At 40.2% G+C, this 17500-nt stretch overlaps 1 protein-coding gene across 1 annotated transcript in view; it reads right to left on the bottom strand.

Moving 5' to 3' along the window:
• The window catches only part of acsf3 (acyl-CoA synthetase family member 3), a 79966-nt gene that overhangs the window by 36976 nt on the left and 25490 nt on the right, over positions 1 to 17500 (bottom strand). The window contains exons 6-7 of the mRNA XM_067452008.1: positions 6379 to 6476; positions 2713 to 2839 (exon numbers count right to left, since the gene is read on the bottom strand). Coding sequence (XP_067308109.1) covers positions 2713 to 2839; positions 6379 to 6476 — 225 coding nt within the window. The remainder of the gene's footprint in view (positions 1 to 2712; positions 2840 to 6378; positions 6477 to 17500) is intronic.

The following is a 17500-nucleotide window of genomic DNA, read 5'->3' as shown; positions in this document are numbered from 1 at the left end:
CACACACACACACACACACACACACGTCTGGTGCGCTATCTTTCTGGGGACTCACCATAGGCGTAATGGTTTTTATGCTGTACAAACCATATATTCTGTCCTCCTACACTGCCCCTGCCCCTAAACCTACCCATTACAGGAAACTTTCTGCATTTTTACATTTTCAAAATAACTCATCCTGTATGATTTATAAGCTTTTGTACCCATGGGGACCTCATTTTATGTCCCTACAGTGACACAAATCCCCATGAGTCTTATTTGTTCATGTGCGATCGTATTGTCGCTCACTCACCTCAGCGACCATAAAGAGTAAAGACCCGTTCATTTACACACCATTTGGGGCATCTAAAGCTGCGTTTCCACCGCAGGAACTTTACCCAGGAACCAGGAACTTTGGGTGGTACTCGGTGTGTTTAGACCGCAGGAACCAGGAACTTTGGGTGGTACTCGGTGTGTTTTAACCGCAGGAACCAGAATCTAAATGAAGTTCCGGGTAAATATTTCCCCCTCCAAACGGCCCTGCTCGTGAGGTAGTACTTTTTCAAAGTTCAGGAACTTTCGAGGGCGGGGCTTGGGCGCTGAACATGCTGATTGGTTTAGCATTTTAGTTCAACCGGCATTTTTAAAAGTCTTTTGTGAGGTTCGGTCTGCGTTCAGTAAATATCAGTCTTGCACTCTGTCTGATGGCGCGTGTTCGTCTCAGCCAGCTCACGTTAGTGTCAGTAATAGCTGATAATAATATACATTGTCATTTTAAATCTAGCTTTACAAGCTTTCTGAATATGCTGCTCTTTTCTGTCGTTGTTAATTTCCTCTTTAGTAAACCTAACGTTATACATAACCAGCAAAAGCAGCACAGCTTGAATCTCTTCCATACTCGTTATTCATTTTTTTACAGTCTATTTTTCACCATGTAAACGGCCTGACCGATTACTATACGTGTGTGTCCTTACATGACGTGACAGCGCGCGCCGCCCTCATGTTGACGAGAGAGGAAAGCTCATTTTTCTGAGGGGTAAACTTTTTATTTCGTAAGTTATGAAGATAATGTTGGCGTAATGACACAGCGTATATTGCCCCAGGCAGTTTTTACTTTAACTGCGCCTGACAGAAGAATTAGTTTTTTTCTGAGATGATTATTACACTTTACAGCAAATAAATAGCTTATTATATAATACTGTATTAGTCCTGATGGCCATTAAGAGTTGCTATGGCTACAGTTAACACACTCCAGCTGCTGCAGAAAACAGCGTTGACATTTTTGATGTGGCAGACAAACTGCACGTCACAAAATGATTGCGATTGAAAGTCATCACATGTAAACACCAGATCGGTTTAGATAACGTCTCATGTAAACAGTCCACTAAATCTTTCAATCGGTACACACAAAAATGATTACTGTCCGTCAGTGGCTTGGAGGAGCAGTCGCGCGCAGTCCTACATCACAGGACTAATCTGCCTAATCTTCACGTTACTTTAGATCGCGGTGGAAACGCAGACAGCTGCAGGTCTGGGGGGGAGAAAAGTTCCTGTAAAAAAGTTCCTGGTACAAATTGTTCCGGGCAATTTTGGTGGAAACGGGGCTAAAATCTCCTCACTGTTTCAAGCGTCACTTTACAAAATGTGTCCGAAAAGTAAGATACTATACCCCTAATATATGTTTGTTTCCTCTTTTCATGATCTATATAACCCTAATCTTGTCATAATTGTAATATGTCGTTCGCTGGACTGTCGTGCTCATGTAGCTACTATCGAAATGTCAATGAGAACAGTTTGTGTTTTTGTGATAACTATAACTCTCTAATTGTGTCATAATTGTAATATGTCGTTAGTTGGACTATCGTGCTCATGTACTATCGAATTGTTCATTTGAACGGCTTGTTTTGTCATGGAAGGGTAACTATTATTTAAGATTCGACCTGGATTATTAACACACACATTCTAGCATAGTCGTATGTGTGGGGTGGAGGTATCAAAACAGGGTTGATACCCTTTTGGGGGTAGGGGTGTGTTTGTTTTGTGGATTTGAAATATCAAAAACACTTAGCAGAAAGCACTTACCCCACCTTTAAAACAACATTGTTTTTTAGTTTGAATGTGCACAGGTGCAAACAGAAAGCTGCTTTATAGCGTCAGAACATTATGAATATGACACATGAGTTATAAATGTTGAGGCACAAGAGCAGCCACAGGAGAAAAGGCATATGAGTTTGGGTAACACTTTATATTAAGGTTCAGTTATTAACTATTAACTAGTGTCTTATTATCATGCATATTACTAGGATATTGTCTGTTTATTAGTACTTATATTAACGCCTTATTCTGCATGAGCTTATTCTACATCCCTTAATCCGACCCAATACCTAAACTTAAATACTACAAAAACGACCTTACTAACTATTAATAAGCAGTAAATTAGGAGTTTATTGAGGCAAAAGTCAGAGTTAATAGTGAATATGTGTTCCCCATACTAAAGTGTTACCGGAGTTAGGAATGTCATAAAGACGAATCAATAAATTATGACAGAATTGTCATTCTCGGCTGAATAATTCCCTAAATTTTTATGCTTTTATGATATCAAACTGGCCCATTATGTCTTCTTCTCTGCTCTCTCCTAATGATTTGTCTTGTGCTTCATTCATTCGCTTGAACATGTCAGCCCCACAGAACTCATACTGTAGATATTTAGCATAACAGACGAGCATAAAGTACCGGTTTTGAACCATCCGTCCTCAGTGAAGGTGTCTGCCGTCTCCTGAGGTTTGTTCCAGTATTTCTGAAAGACAGAAGAACCTCGAACCAAAAGTTCGCCCTCCTTTCCCTCCAAACCAGCCTTCACCTGGGAATAAAACACACAGACTCAAAGTCAGAAGGTCTTCTTCACTAATCATTGCATACTGGAATACAAATTTGATCCATCAATTTAAATGATGCTACTGTATTTGATGTGTGAACGGGATCCCAATTGATCCCAATTGTCCAAAAAACTGACATAGCCATATAATACTTCAGAGTAATATTTGACACATCTACAATATTTCTGTTGGTGGTTTGCTTGGTAACACTTTATTTTAGGGTTCAGTTATTAACTATTAACTAGTTGCTTATCATCATGCATATAGACCTCTTCACGGGTGACGTCACAGGAAAATTCACAGTTCGCAGTGCGCATGTCGGGGTCAGAAAGTTCATTCCATCCCATTGAGAAAAAAAAGAAAGAAAAAAAATGCCTACTTGCATCGTGAACTGTGAAAAACCGCACCAATTGTGGATTAAAGTTTTTCAGGATTTCCACAGGATCTCATCCGTTAAAGAACATCGACGACATACGTGACTGCAAGCGATAACGGACTGGGGTGTGTTAATGTCACGCAGGTGGTGGAGTAATAACTGCTTTAATGAATTAGCTTGAGATCGAATTAATGGTAGATTTTTTTGCTATAAATTATAGACATGGCATCTGAGGACTAATTCTCTTTTTTTCTCCGTTATTTTGCTTCATTTCCAGATTCGTTCATAAGCTCGTAATTCTTAATGTTCGCACATGCGCTCTTCAAAAAAGGTGCATTGACAAACTAAAAGACATGAATGACAATTGTATGAATTCAAAATAAAATATATGATCGTACTGAATGTCAGCTTGCTTTATTTTGCTCAAGATAAGATTAAGTCCACATATGTCATGCAAACAAGACAATCTACTGCACAGGTCGAGAGCTATCGCTGCCACCACACAAGTCTGCGATGATGTTTATGGATGTTCGTTCGAACGATGATTTCGGGAAACACAGACTAGAACTATGTTGATAACAATGAAACTAATAATGCGTTTGGCTAACGATGCTTTTGTATTAATTTAATCTAGCAAACAATATAAATTGGTATGTTTATAGTCATTGTCTGTGTTTTATATGTGCCCTATAAATACTTGCCCTTTGTAGTGAACCCATAAGCTGGTCCATTAGCTGACTAAAGCCAAGGTAAAAAAAAAAAACGTGGTAATTTATCGTTAGTAGTTAGCCGCAGGCTAGCGCCAACATTGTGACTGATGGTATAGTTAAGTCATAAGTAAACAAAATGTTTTCTGTAAACTGTAGACTGATTCAATAGTTAGGTGCAGTTTGATATCTGGTAATTTGACCTGTGGCATGCTGCAGACTGTCTTTAAATTAGCTCTTTCACTATGACTACAGCAGATCGCGTTGATTTTCTGACCCCATGCTGCGCGCGCACCTGCGACGTTTACAAACACTGAAGGGGTCTATTACTATGATATTGTCTGTTTATGAGCACTTATAAAGCTCATATTAATGCCTTATTCTGCATGAGCTTATTCTACATCCCTTAATCCGACCCAATACCTAAACTTAAACGCTACAAAAACTACCTTACTAACTATTAATAAGCAGTAAATTAGGAGTTTATTGAGGCAAAAGTCGGAGTTAATAGTGAATATGTGTTCCCTATACTAAAGTCTTACCGTTTGCTTATAGTAATTTGTTAATACTCTAATTTAAGATGTTCGAATTTTGTTCGAGAGAGGAGAATTGTGAAAAGTTTTTTGCAAATTATTATTATTGCATTCATAGAGCAAATCTAGGCAATCGCTGTTTCTTTACACTGTTTGACCGAAGTCACTCCTATAATTTGCGCAAAGCGTCATGGGACAGAGGAAAAACGGTCAATCCAAAAAAACTGACAGTGCGAACATAGCCATATAATACTTCGGAGTAATATTTGACATATATACAATATTGCTGTTGGAGGACTCATCTGGGCTTTTAGGGTTATTGGTGGTTTGCTTATTGTAATTTGTTAAAGGGTCATGAAACCCCCCTGCTGCAGCGGTGTTTTTTCACACCTTCGATTTGAAAAAGCTTGTTAAAAGAGGAGTGGTCGACTGTGAAAAGGTGGGATGGTATTGTGTGGAAAGAGGGAATGTTTGCATAAATAGGGGAGTGTCAGTAGGTGCATTAAGATTAGAGATACCAACAGCAGCAGTTACAGTGGTTCTGAGACATGTTCTTGGGTCACGTTGGAATTGTTTACCACAGTGAGATTAAATGAGGGATGAGTACAGCGAATGAGAGAGCTATGAGTGGCGTGCAGCAAAGATCGCAAATCATTCAGCTCTTCATATTCAAACCAGCATAATTCAGTGAGAGATGAAAATAAATGTTATTCTGCATGACGAAATATTTTGCAAACGTGATAAAACTATATTTGTCCAAATATGCACGCTGTTTGGCAAGATGAACAACGCGCCGACGTGATAAGAGAACGTGAACCACCCAACATGCGATGCGACAGAGATGTGTAATTCTAGATCGGGGTAAAAGCGAAGGGGTTTGAGGCTAGTCTCGACCGCGCATCTGAAGCAGAGCGACGCGCGCTGGGTTGCCGTGACGATCCGCGCTGTCTATCACTCGGCAGCTAAATCTATATTTGTCCAAATATGCAGCACACTGTTTCACTAAGAGCCCGAACACATGCGGTTTAGTGCATGGCTGTGACCACAAATAAAACGGAGAGGACGTGGCTTTTGTTCATTAGCCTACAGATTGGTTATTTTGCACTCCTGACATAGATAGTCAACGCTTGCAGGTTCGGCGTGCGATTGCTCAGGTGAATTTTACTTTACCGAGCCTTTGTAGCAAAGGCTTCCACAGACACCGCCGGTTACAGCTCGCTCGGCACCCTCTACGTTATTTCGTATCAGCACAACGCCTAGCTTTCCTCCGTGACTTTTCCGCACGCTGCTTCCAAAACTTCCCCACCATGTCTCTACAATACTGATGTAAGACGAGCCTGACAGAAGTGACTGTCTCATGCATATTAACTAAATGATCTTGTGTGCGTACTCCAGCGCAGGGATTGGACTGAATGAGCTTTATGTCATGAATATATATCGAGAATCTCTCGGAGCAGTAGACGTCAGCATGTGCCCAGCAGCCCATACTTGGGCCGAAAAGGCCGTGCCGACATCAGCATTTGTGACGTTGCTCCGAGTAAGCTTTTCAAACCGGAAGACAGAAATCGCTCTGAAAAATGCAAAAATAACTATTTTCACATATGAATACCATTAATGAGTACCCTTAGTGTTTTCAATGATGTGCAGCCTATACATATCTGTTTACATCTCAAAAAAAGTGTTTTGGGGTTTCATGACCCTTTAACACTCTAAACGTAATACTCAAAAGGAGAATTGGGAAACGTTTTTTGCAATTGCATTTATAGAGCAAATCTAGGCAATCGTTGTTTGTTTACAGTTTAACGGAAGTCACTCCCATAATTTGCACAAAGCATCAGGGGACAGAGAAAAAAAAGGTGGACATGAATACTTATTTACTATAGAAAAATAAAGAGTTTTTTAGGTACCTGGGTTCCCTTTCTGTTGCCCTCAGCGATCACAGCGCTGGTGGAGTTTGTCATCATGATACGCACTTCCACTCCGGGCAGAGGAATGCCAACAGCACCTGGAGAAACACATTTACATTCAATATAACTGGATTATATTCTCTTGATATTTTCATTTTGATGGCTTATATGCAGTTTTTGGTCAGACTATTGCAATCTCGATTCAAACACCCATGCAATCTTATTACTAAATGACAACTATTTTCAACCACACAGTATCATTATTTCTGTCTAACAATCATTCAGATTATCACAGAAGAACTAGGATAAAAGTGTATAGTTCAGAGATAAACACTGATGTCAATGGTAGTGATCAAAACAGAGCGAATCACCCTTTGAAAGTAACTTGACGCTTCAAATAAAGATGGTATCAGTCACATCCTTACACCAGTAGGTAGAGACAAGTGACTGTTTAAAATGTATTCATCCATTAATGAAACAAGAAGACTTTATGAGTGAGTCTCTGAATCATTCACTCAACCTGTTTAAGCAATTCAAATTAATTATATTTTTTAAAAAAGTTTAATAACAGTGCAGTGGGCGGAGCTAAAGTGTCACACACACACACACACACACACACACACACACACACACACACACACACACACACACACACACACACACACACACACACACACACACACACACACACACACAAAGATCAGCATGTTCAGCTTCACAAATAACCCAGCGTTAAGAGAACAGTGGATGCAGTTTGTGTTTCTGGAGTTCTGCAAGTGTGTGTGTGTGTGTGTGTGTGTGTGTGTGTGTGTGGGCATGTTTTTGTGACATATGAGGACACAAAAGTGTATAATGCCATGGGTATGACACAGGTATCACAGGAGAGGGTGAAATATGAGGACATTACCCATGGCCCCACTTTTCAAAAGGCTTATAAATCACACAGGAGGAGTTTTTATTAGAAAGTAAAAATGCAGAATGTTTCCTGTGATGGGTAAGTTTAGGGGCAGTGTGTGTGTGTGTGTGTGTGTGTGTGTGATGGGTAGGTTTAGGGGCAGTGTAAGGGGATAGAAAATACAGTTTGTACAGTATAAAAACCATTATGTCTATAAAATGGCCCCATATGTCACAAAATCAAACGTGTGTGTGTGCGTGTGTTTGTGCATGCGTGTTCCTGGTGTTGAGTGGAAACCGCAAGCGTGAGTGAAACTGCATCAAATGTGTGTGTGTTGTTGACAATCGGCGCATAAGTGCATATAATGTGAAACAACACCAACATATAGTGAATCGAGAGTTATCCAGGGATAGTGTGTGTGTGTGTGTGTGTGTGTGTGTGTGTGTGTGTGTGTGTGTGTTCATCCAGGATAAATGCCCATATAAGGAATCCCTCCCCTTTATGACGTCAAACTTTCCAAAACTTGTTTGAATCCTGCAGGAGTGTGTTAAGCACAGAAATACTCCGTCATATGTCCAACTTGTTTTTTGAAGCGTTGTCCGTGTTTATCATGAGAATCAACTCTTTAACAGTGTGAATAAACCAGAATTTTTTTTTACTTTCAGTGTTTGCTTAATTTGGGATTCTGGGAGAAATAGAACTACTAATAAAACAACACTTATTGGAAATCTCCATGGTCAAAATGTATCGCCAACACTAAAATTACGGCAAAACATCAGCCTATTGCAAAAACGGATTTGACTAATAGATTCAGTCGGCACTGTAAGCTGCGGCTCAGATATACAGAGCTGAAGGAATGTCTTACTCCTACATACACACGCATGTGGAATCTGACCATTAGGGGCTTGAGTGTGAATATAAATGAGATGGGGCTGATCTGAGGTCTGTGTGTGGCGTCCACTGGGATTTAAGGGCGTGCGGGTATATAGTGGAATGTAGCAGCACTCCTGTCACAAAATGAGAAAAGGACACAATAGCACCAAGACTGCTTAAAGAAGCCATTAACAAGCCTCCAGTCCCTCTGCCCATCACAAGCCCTCATTAAAACAGAGGACACACACACACTCATGTTTTATTCAAAGCCTCTCGCACAGCAATCCACACTGTGCACAATCCACAGGGAGTGGCAGCACCTCCCAACACAACACACAACGTGTGCATTATTACTGCTATTGGCACAATTTGATTTATTTTTCTGCAGCTTACCCTTCTGAACTGCTTGTTTAACTAGATTTGTACATTATCTTGAAAATGTCAATGGTGTTTGCCTGTGTAAAACTCAATGCTACACTCTGAAAATAAACGGTACAAAAGCAGTCACTGCGGTACAACAGCACACACACATTAATACTTCTCAAAAGGCACTAATATTCACGATTTAGGCGTAAATAGGCCACAGTGCTTTACCTTTTGACCCTAGTGACAGCTTTTGTACCTTTTTTTTCCCGAGAGTGTAGGGTCCTCTGGCTGATTTTGGTAGTGTTAATGTTGGTAACACACTTATTAGGATTATTTATCATGTGGATGTCTGTAAAAATAAATTCGCATGGCACGTCAGCGATTAAACTCGGATGGAGATTTATTCACGGTTAAGGAGCGAGTTCTGTGATCCTACAAACCCGGGAATGTAGTCACATGGTTCTCAGCGAAATAAATAAATGTCATACAAACGCTTCGAATAATAAGAATAAATTAATATTTGTGATCCTAAAGCACAAAACCAGTCGTGCGTCTCACGGGTATATTTACATTTACATTTATGCATTTAGCAGATGCTTTTATCCAAAGCGACTTACAACTCAGGAGAACAGGAAGCGATCCGTCAGGAAGAGGCAACGAAACACAAAACGTGCCCTAAATACCAAGATTTGTACACTACTCAGAGTAGCAAAAACCAGAAAAAGGGAAGAAGAAAAGAGAAATAGAGGAGGAGGATTTATTTATTCTTTATGATAAGATGAAGTGCTCATGGAAGAGATGAGTGTTTACCTGTCTTTTGAATGAAGCGAGTGATTCTGTCGTGCGTATGGAGGACGGAAGATCGTTCCACCAACCAGGAACAGTGAAAGAAAAGTTCTGGAGAGGGATTTCATGCCTCAAGCCTTCGCTCATTAGCGTAGCGAAGGCTTCTGGTGGAGGTGTAGACTCGTAGGAGCGAGTCGAGTATGCGGGTGCTGCGCTTGTGGAAGATCCATAAGCAAGAGTCAGGGCTTTGAATTTGATCCGGGCAGCGAGTGGTAGCCAATGCAGAGAGATGAATAGAGGTGTGACATGAGCCAGTTTAGGCTCATTGAATACAAGACGTGCCGCAGCGTTCTGGATCATTTGCAGAGGTTTGATAGCACAAGATGGAAGTCCAGCCAGAAGCGCATTGCAATAGAGATTACCAGGGGTTGGACAAGAAGCTGTGTTGAATGCTCTGTAAGGAACAGTCTGATTTATCTATGAAAATAAAATTGAAGTTGGCCTAGTTGGAGCAATCTAGAAATGCACTACAGCTAAAGCCACACGTCTGACCATGTTATATTTTAAATCTGAAGATGATAAGTCTAAAACTCTGAATTTTATTAATAATTAATATGATGATGCACTGAAATAAAAATGCTGGGCTGAAACTGAAACTGAATTACTGTGAGTTATCTGTTTATCTGTGGCAATAGCCAACAATCAGGGCTTGACATTAACACCCGCCAAATGCGGGTAGATTTCAGCTGTGGCGGGTACGGCAGCCACTCCCACTAGCCACTTTGGCGGGTTGAATATAACTTACAGCTAAATGAAATGCCAAGACCGTCATATCACAAAATTGGCCACAATTCAAGTACAATTCTTTATACTTAGTGATGGCGAGATAGGCGCAATCGCGCTGAATGGCACACAACAAAAGCGCTCTCTCTCTCTCTCTCTCTCTCGTGCGCTCTCTCTCTCTCTCGTGCGCTCTCTCTCTCTCTCTCTCTCGTGCGCTCTCTCTCTCTCTCGTGCGCTCTCTCTCTCTCTCGTGCGCTCTCTCTCTCTCTCGTGCGCTCTCTCTCTCTCTCTCTCTCTCGTGCGCTCTCTCTCTCTCTCACGCTCTCTCTCTCTCTCTCGTGCGCTCTCTCTCTCTCGTGCGCTCTCTCTCTCTCGTGCGCTCTCTCTCTCTCTCTCTCGTGCGCTCTCTCTCTCTCTCTCTCTCGTGCGCTCTCTCTCTCTCTCGTGCGCTCTCTCTCTCTCTCGTGCGCTCTCTCTCTCTCTCGCGCTCTCTCTCTCGTGCGCTCTCTCTCTCTCTCTCTCGTGCGCTCTCTCTCTCTCTCTCTCGTGCGCTCTCTCTCTCTCTCTCTCGTGCGCTCTCTCTCTCTCTCTCGTGCGCTCTCTCTCTCTCTCTCTCGTGCGCTCTCTCTCTCTCTCTCTCGTGCGCTCTCTCTCTCTCTCTCTCGTGCGCTCTCTCTCTCTCTCTCTCGTGCGCTCTCTCTCTCTCGTGCGCTCTCTCTCTCTCTCGTGCGCTCTCTCTCTCTCTCGTGCGCTCTCTCTCTCTCTCTCGTGCGCTCTCTCTCTCTCTCGTGCGCTCTCTCTCTCTCTCTCTCTCTCTCGTGCGCTCTCTCTCTCTCTCGTGCGCTCTCTGTCGCACGCGTGATCAGTTCTCTCTGCTCCTGAATAGTCAAATACACTGATGTCAAAATGTCCATCGCATGAACACAGTCGGTTATGGCTTAAGTGTTCATAAACAGGTGGGTAATAACTTGATATGTGTCACAAATATTACATCCATGCATTCAGGAGCTCAATTAAATACCTGTCTGTCATTAATGTTAATCAAACAACTACAGATGTTAAATAAATGTATTCATATTAAATAAATATGTATTAGTATCTGAATTTTTATTTTATTTTGTATTTACTATTGTTTTTGTAATTTGCTTAGGGTATTTTAAAAATTTTATATATATATATCCATTTTTCTTTTATGCCAAAAATCATTAGGATATTAAGATCATGTTCCATGAAGATATTTAGTACATTTTCTTACCGTAAATATATCAAACATGTATTATTAGAAGTAATATGCTTTGCTTAGAACTTAATTTAGACAACTTTAAAGGAGATTTTCTCAATATTTAGATTTTTTTGCATCCACAGATTCCAGATTTTTAAATATCTCATATCCTAAAAAACCATAAATCAATGAAAAGCTTTCACATGATGTATAAATCTCAAAAAATGAACCCTTATGACTGTTTTTTTTTTTTTTTTTTTGGTGCTCAAGGATCATATTTAATTTGATAACAGAAAAATAATAACCAATTTATCATTTGATTATTTAAATCTCCTGTTTAAAAATAGGAAAACAGACCTCTATAAAGTTAAAATAGACTTGCACTTTACCTTTCAAAATGTTGAATGCCATTTTTAAAATGTGGAAATTAGCAGAAATAAGTTAATTATCTCTTATTTACACAAGGTTAAAAAAAGCTGCTTGTGTTATATTTTGTAATTGTATATAATTGTACATAATGCATGTTTTAAAATTTGATAACACTATTTTAAAGTGTCATTGTTACATATGTTACAAGTAGTTATTATAGTAATAACAACAGCACAAGACTAAACATTATCACTCCTCTCACGTGTCAAAACTCATCCTGAACATCGCACTTTCCGCAACTAGCGATAATTTCTCAGGCCAGTGAAAAATTGTCATAAATTTTCCAGGTTTTTTTTCAGAACACTGATTGTATTTTTACTTAACATGTTAGTGCTGTCTTCATTATTTCATTTATGTTTAAATACATCTGTTAAACATATATTACAGCCAACAAATTGGAGTAGAAACTAAAAATTCTACTCCAAAACATATTTGTTATTAACATTACATTTATTTAATTTCAGCGTTTAGTTAAAATTCAGTAATTCAGTTTCAGTTTCAGCCCAGTATTTTTATTTCACTGCATCATCATATTAATTATTAATAAAAATTAGTTATTAATTAGAGTTTTAGACTTATCATTTTCAGATTTAAAATATAACATGGTCAGACATTTCGAGATTGCTCCAACTAGGCCAACTTCAATTTTATTTTCATAAAGATATTTCACAACAATAAATTATAATAACTTTACAAAAAGTTGAAGCCTATTATAGCCATTTTTGATTATAAAAATGATTATAATTCAGACTTTAGGGTAAACTGCCAAGTGTCTGCTTTCAAATGAGTCCATGCTTATGCTTTTAGTGCAAAGGATTCATGAACTGTGTCTGTTTTAGTCTGAGTATGCATTACTTAGGATTTTTTAAACAACCTAACAGGTTAAAACAAATGTATTTAAACTAGAACAATGGCCAAATTTAGTTCATGAGTTCCTAAGATTAGTTAAAAAATGAAAATCCAGGCAATCTTCACAACATCAGTGTTCTGTCATAAAGGCGCAGCTCTGATTTGGTTCCCATTAGATCAGACTCATCATAATTCATCTCTGGTGATCACAGTCAACCCTGTGACTGATATTGATTGACTTCAACTCACTTCTCTGGCGTCTCGTGGGGCAGAGCGGGTAATGTTAACCGTGGCAAACTCCTCTTAATCATCACCTCTGAGCATTAACTTCAGCCCGTTTTTTTTTTTTTTTTAAACTACAAGGCACATAAGCCCCCTCCGTCAGCTACGCTAGCACCTTCCCTCACAAACGCGTGTCAAAAGGCGAACAAAACAATCCTCAGACACCCGGAGCCACGCAAAAAAGTTGCAAGAAGAACACTAAAAGAGCTTTGATACCGACACTGAAAGGAGACGTGGAAGCTGACAGGAGCAGTTTGATCAGTGCTCGGAGACTTTCTCTGAAGATAAATCACACGAAAACAACAAAACACAGACAAAAGAGAGACAAACAAACAAACTACTTCAGAACGGAGTTTGATCCGTGACAACTTGCCATCATAAACTGTCTGAGGAGAAAAAAAACCCATACATTTACCAAGATGAAACGTTAAGGTTAAACATCCGCAGAAGCACAAGATGATAAAATAGTGAGTCTACAATACCAGCTATTCATTAGCATAGCTCCGCTGATTGGTTTGAATTTAATTCACACATTTGAACAGGGCAAAAATTTAACATAGCAACTAGTTAACACCACAATATCATACCTCTCACGATGCCTTTTGCTCATGAGCTAAAGTGACAATTTTTTTAATCACAACTAGTGTTGTCACGATACCAACATTTTTTGACTTCGATACGATTCCAGATAAGAATACCTCGATACCGATACTAAATCGATACCACGGTAAAAAACCAAACAAACAGATAATATGAATAATATGACAACAGAACTTATTATTCATTGTTTTATTTTTATTTTTTACAAAAAATGCACTTGTCCAGCATGTTCCTGCCCTGGTTTTTGACCATGCCCTTCTGTTATTGCTGTAATAACTGCCAGTGTGAAGATCCTCACAGAGATCATCATTATCAATCATCTTATCATTCACTAACCTTTCACTTCTCAACAGAAGTGAAATGACTAAAATCTTATCATCTTCATCATACAAGTAATTTAATATTTTGAAGTGTAATTTTATAATTATAGTAAAGATTTTTAAAAAGCAAAAATGCTAATTCCAAACAATATGACAAAAACAGTGCTTTATTTTTCAGCTTCATTAGGTCTATTTAACAGTAGCACGTCAAGAAAGAAATTAAATAATCAAACTGCTTACTTAGTCTTCACTCTATAATTTAACTATACACTGATCCTTAATAACTATATTTTAGTTATTTAGCCAAGCATGTGGTGGTTTTCTATTTTTCATAGTTTGCTTAACAATAATCACAGAATATTAGGTCTGGCTTAAGACCTGCACGTATCATATTACCCCTGTACGTTTACTAAAGACATATCCGACTGTGTTTACCTGAATACTCGCCAGACCACATATGTTTGAACATTCAAACCCAAATAATAATCCGCGAAAGAATCGCGACCGCATGTTGTCTGAAAGGTGTGTGTGTGTGCATACTTCTGTTGCTTTCTTTATCATGCGCTGCGTCTATATATTTAACTCTTCTACTTCCAATGTTTAGTGAATGGCTGAAGCTGAGCTCACACACACGTCCTGACACCGGTCGTCACACGTCCACACAAATTAAGAAAAACAGCTCATATTAGCGCTGTCCTCCTTAAAGTACCGGTACTAATAAAAGTCCATATCGTACCGTTTGTAATAGCAAAGTATCGCAATACTTTTCTAGTAACGGTATATCGTGCAACACTAATCACAGCTTAATTTCATTGTGTTCAATCAACCTAACATTTAAATCTGAAGGTTACTTAATTCATTTGAGATAAAGCTACTTAAATGATTTTTGTTGATGTCACTAAAAGGGCAGTGGATCTGTAGTTCCCAGCATGCTTTGCAAGGGACTGCATTAGGAGAGTAAATTTGGGGTGTCATTTTAATGCGTTTATCAGTCATGACCAACCCAGGCTCATTGGAAATATGTGACTCTGCCTACATTTTTGCAACACCCAAAATATGTACCTCCAGGTGCGTTTACCTGCACTTTTTGGGTGAAACGTCCACCGGAGGCTCTAAGTGGTAATATTTTTAAATATAAAACCATCATCTCCGCGTGAATGTCTACGCCGTGTGATTCCGCCAACCTGATCTCACAGAATGAATATTTATAGCCTAATTTTATATTTTGGAGCAACTAACTCCACTCCTACCCTAAACCTACCCACTCTCAACAATATAAAACACGTAACAGGCAAATAAATGTACAGTCACACGTATTTATTGCAAAAACTGACCAAAAAAACAGTATAGAAGTATTAACTCATGTTGCATTCCTAGTCTTCTGAAGTCAGACGATAGCTTCATGTGAAGAACAGAGTGGATATTAATGTTTTAGTCGTTGAAATGATGATCGCGCCTCTTTGTTAACAGAACACACACACACACGCACTCGTTCATTCATATTTCTAATTTCAAAAGATACACAAGACGACAAGTTTAGAATGACGCAATTGGTCACGAGACGCACGACAGCCAGTGCTGTCAAAGCTGACGTGACGTTTCTTCCGGCGGCAATATTTGAAATGTATTATTAATCTTTGGCGGATGACTGGACGTTACTGATCGCTTTTGGGGATTTTCTTCACCGAAATCAATCGTTTGGCCTCGGAACACTAGAGATATTTGTACTTTCTGAATAAATTGTGCCTGCAGTCGTATCTGCCTGTTATATCCTGTTTTTTATAATACACACATGGGTAGGTTTAGGGAAGGGATTGAGTTACGCGTTCAAAATGTGTCTGAATATGTGTGTGTGTCCGCAAGGTAAATGGATTTATAATCATATAATCATGTGTGTGTGTGTGATGGGTAGGTTTAGGGGCTGTGTGTGTGATGGGTAGGTTTAGGGGCTGTGTGTGTGATGGGTAGGTTTAGGGGCTGTGTGTGTGTGATGGGTAGGTTTAGGGGCTGTGTGTGTGTGTGTGATGGGTAGGTTTAGGGGCTGTGTGTGTGTGATGGGTGGGTTAAGGGGCTGTGTGTGTGTGATGGGTGGGTTAAGGGGCTGTGTGTGTGTGATGGGTAGGTATAGGGGCTGTGTGTGTGTGATGGGTAGGTTTAGGGGCTGTGTGTGTGTGATGGGTGGGTTAAGGGGCTGTGTGTGTGTGATGGGTAGGTATAGGGGCTGTGTGTGTGTGATGGGTAGGTATTGGGGCTGTGTGTGTGTGATGGGTAGGTTTAGGGGCTGTGTGTGTGTGATGGGTAGGTTTAGGGGCTGTGTGTGTGTGATGGGTAGGTTTAGGGGCTGTGTGTGTGATGGGTAGGTTTAGGGGCTGTGTGTGTGTGTGATGGGTAGGTTTAAGGGCTGTGTGTGTGATGGGTAGGTTTAGGGGCTGTGTGTGTGATGGGTGGGTTTAGGGGCTGTGTGTGTGATGGGTGGGTTTAGGGGCTGTGTGTGTGTGATGGGTAGGTTTAGGGGCTGTGTGTGTGTGATGGGTGGGTTAAGGGGCTGTGTGTGTGATGGGTAGGTTTAGGGGCTGTGTGTGTGTGATGGGTAGGTTTAGGGGCTGTGTGTGTGTGATGGGTAGGTTTAGGGGCTGTGTGTGTGTGATGGGTAGGTTTAGGGGCTGTGTGTGTGTGATGGGTGGGTTAAGGGGCTGTGTGTGTGTGATGGGTAGGTATAGGGGCTGTGTGTGTGTGATGGGTAGGTTTAGGGGCTGTGTGTGTGTGTGATGGGTGGGTTAAGGGGCTGTGTGTGTGTGATGGGTAGGTTTAGGGGCTGTGTGTGTGTGATGGGTAGGTTTAGGGGCTGTGTGTGTGTGATGGGTGGGTTAAGGGGCTGTGTGTGTGTGATGGGTAGGTTTAGGGGCTGTGTGTGTGTGTGTGTGTGTGTGTGTGTGTGTGTGTGTGTGTGTGTGTGTGTGTGTGTGTGTGTGTGTGTGTGTGTGTGTGTGTGTGTTGGGTAGGTTTAGGGGTAGGGCAGTGTAAGGGGATAGAATGAAACGCCGTTGATAAACACGCTAAAAAACGATTATGTGTCTTGATAGCGCGCCAAAATGGCATACGAATTGCCGTGTCACATACACCATTTCATGAGATCAGTCTGGGAATGGAGAAAAAATATTACCACTTAGCGCCTCCGGTGGACGTTTAACCGCAAAAGTGCAGGTAAACGTGCCTGGGGGTAAATAATTTGGGTGTTTCAAAAATGTAGGCAGAGTCACGTATTTCCAATGAGCCTGGGTTGGTCATGTTAGTGTTTAATGTTGGACATTTGGAAAAAGTTTCTGTAATGACTTTTAATTGTAGCTCATTGTGCTAAAGAATAAACTTTTGAATTGGTAAAGAATTGGTAAATTAATAAAAATTGGACAAACATAAGAACATTTAGTTTAATAAATTTAATAACGTTAACATACTAGGGTAAATTAATTAAGAGAACAAAATCGTCACTTCCTCTGAAATTAGCGCAAAATATAAGTTGCTCAATCTGGCTCTTTTTCCCTCCATCATAATTGAGTGTCATCTCAGAGCGTCAGGCAAAACACACACACACACACACACACACACACACACACACACACACACACACACACACACACACACACACACACACACACACACACACACACACACACACACACACACACAATGCCGTCATGCTCTCTTGCGTTGGGATGC

Source organism: Pseudorasbora parva, chromosome 1 (genome assembly GCF_024679245.1).
Source record: "Pseudorasbora parva isolate DD20220531a chromosome 1, ASM2467924v1, whole genome shotgun sequence".
NCBI classification, from domain to species: Eukaryota; Metazoa; Chordata; class Actinopteri; order Cypriniformes; family Gobionidae; genus Pseudorasbora; species Pseudorasbora parva.
The sequence above is the reverse complement of the archived record's forward strand: the minus strand, read 5'-3'. Positions and strand labels throughout refer to the sequence as shown.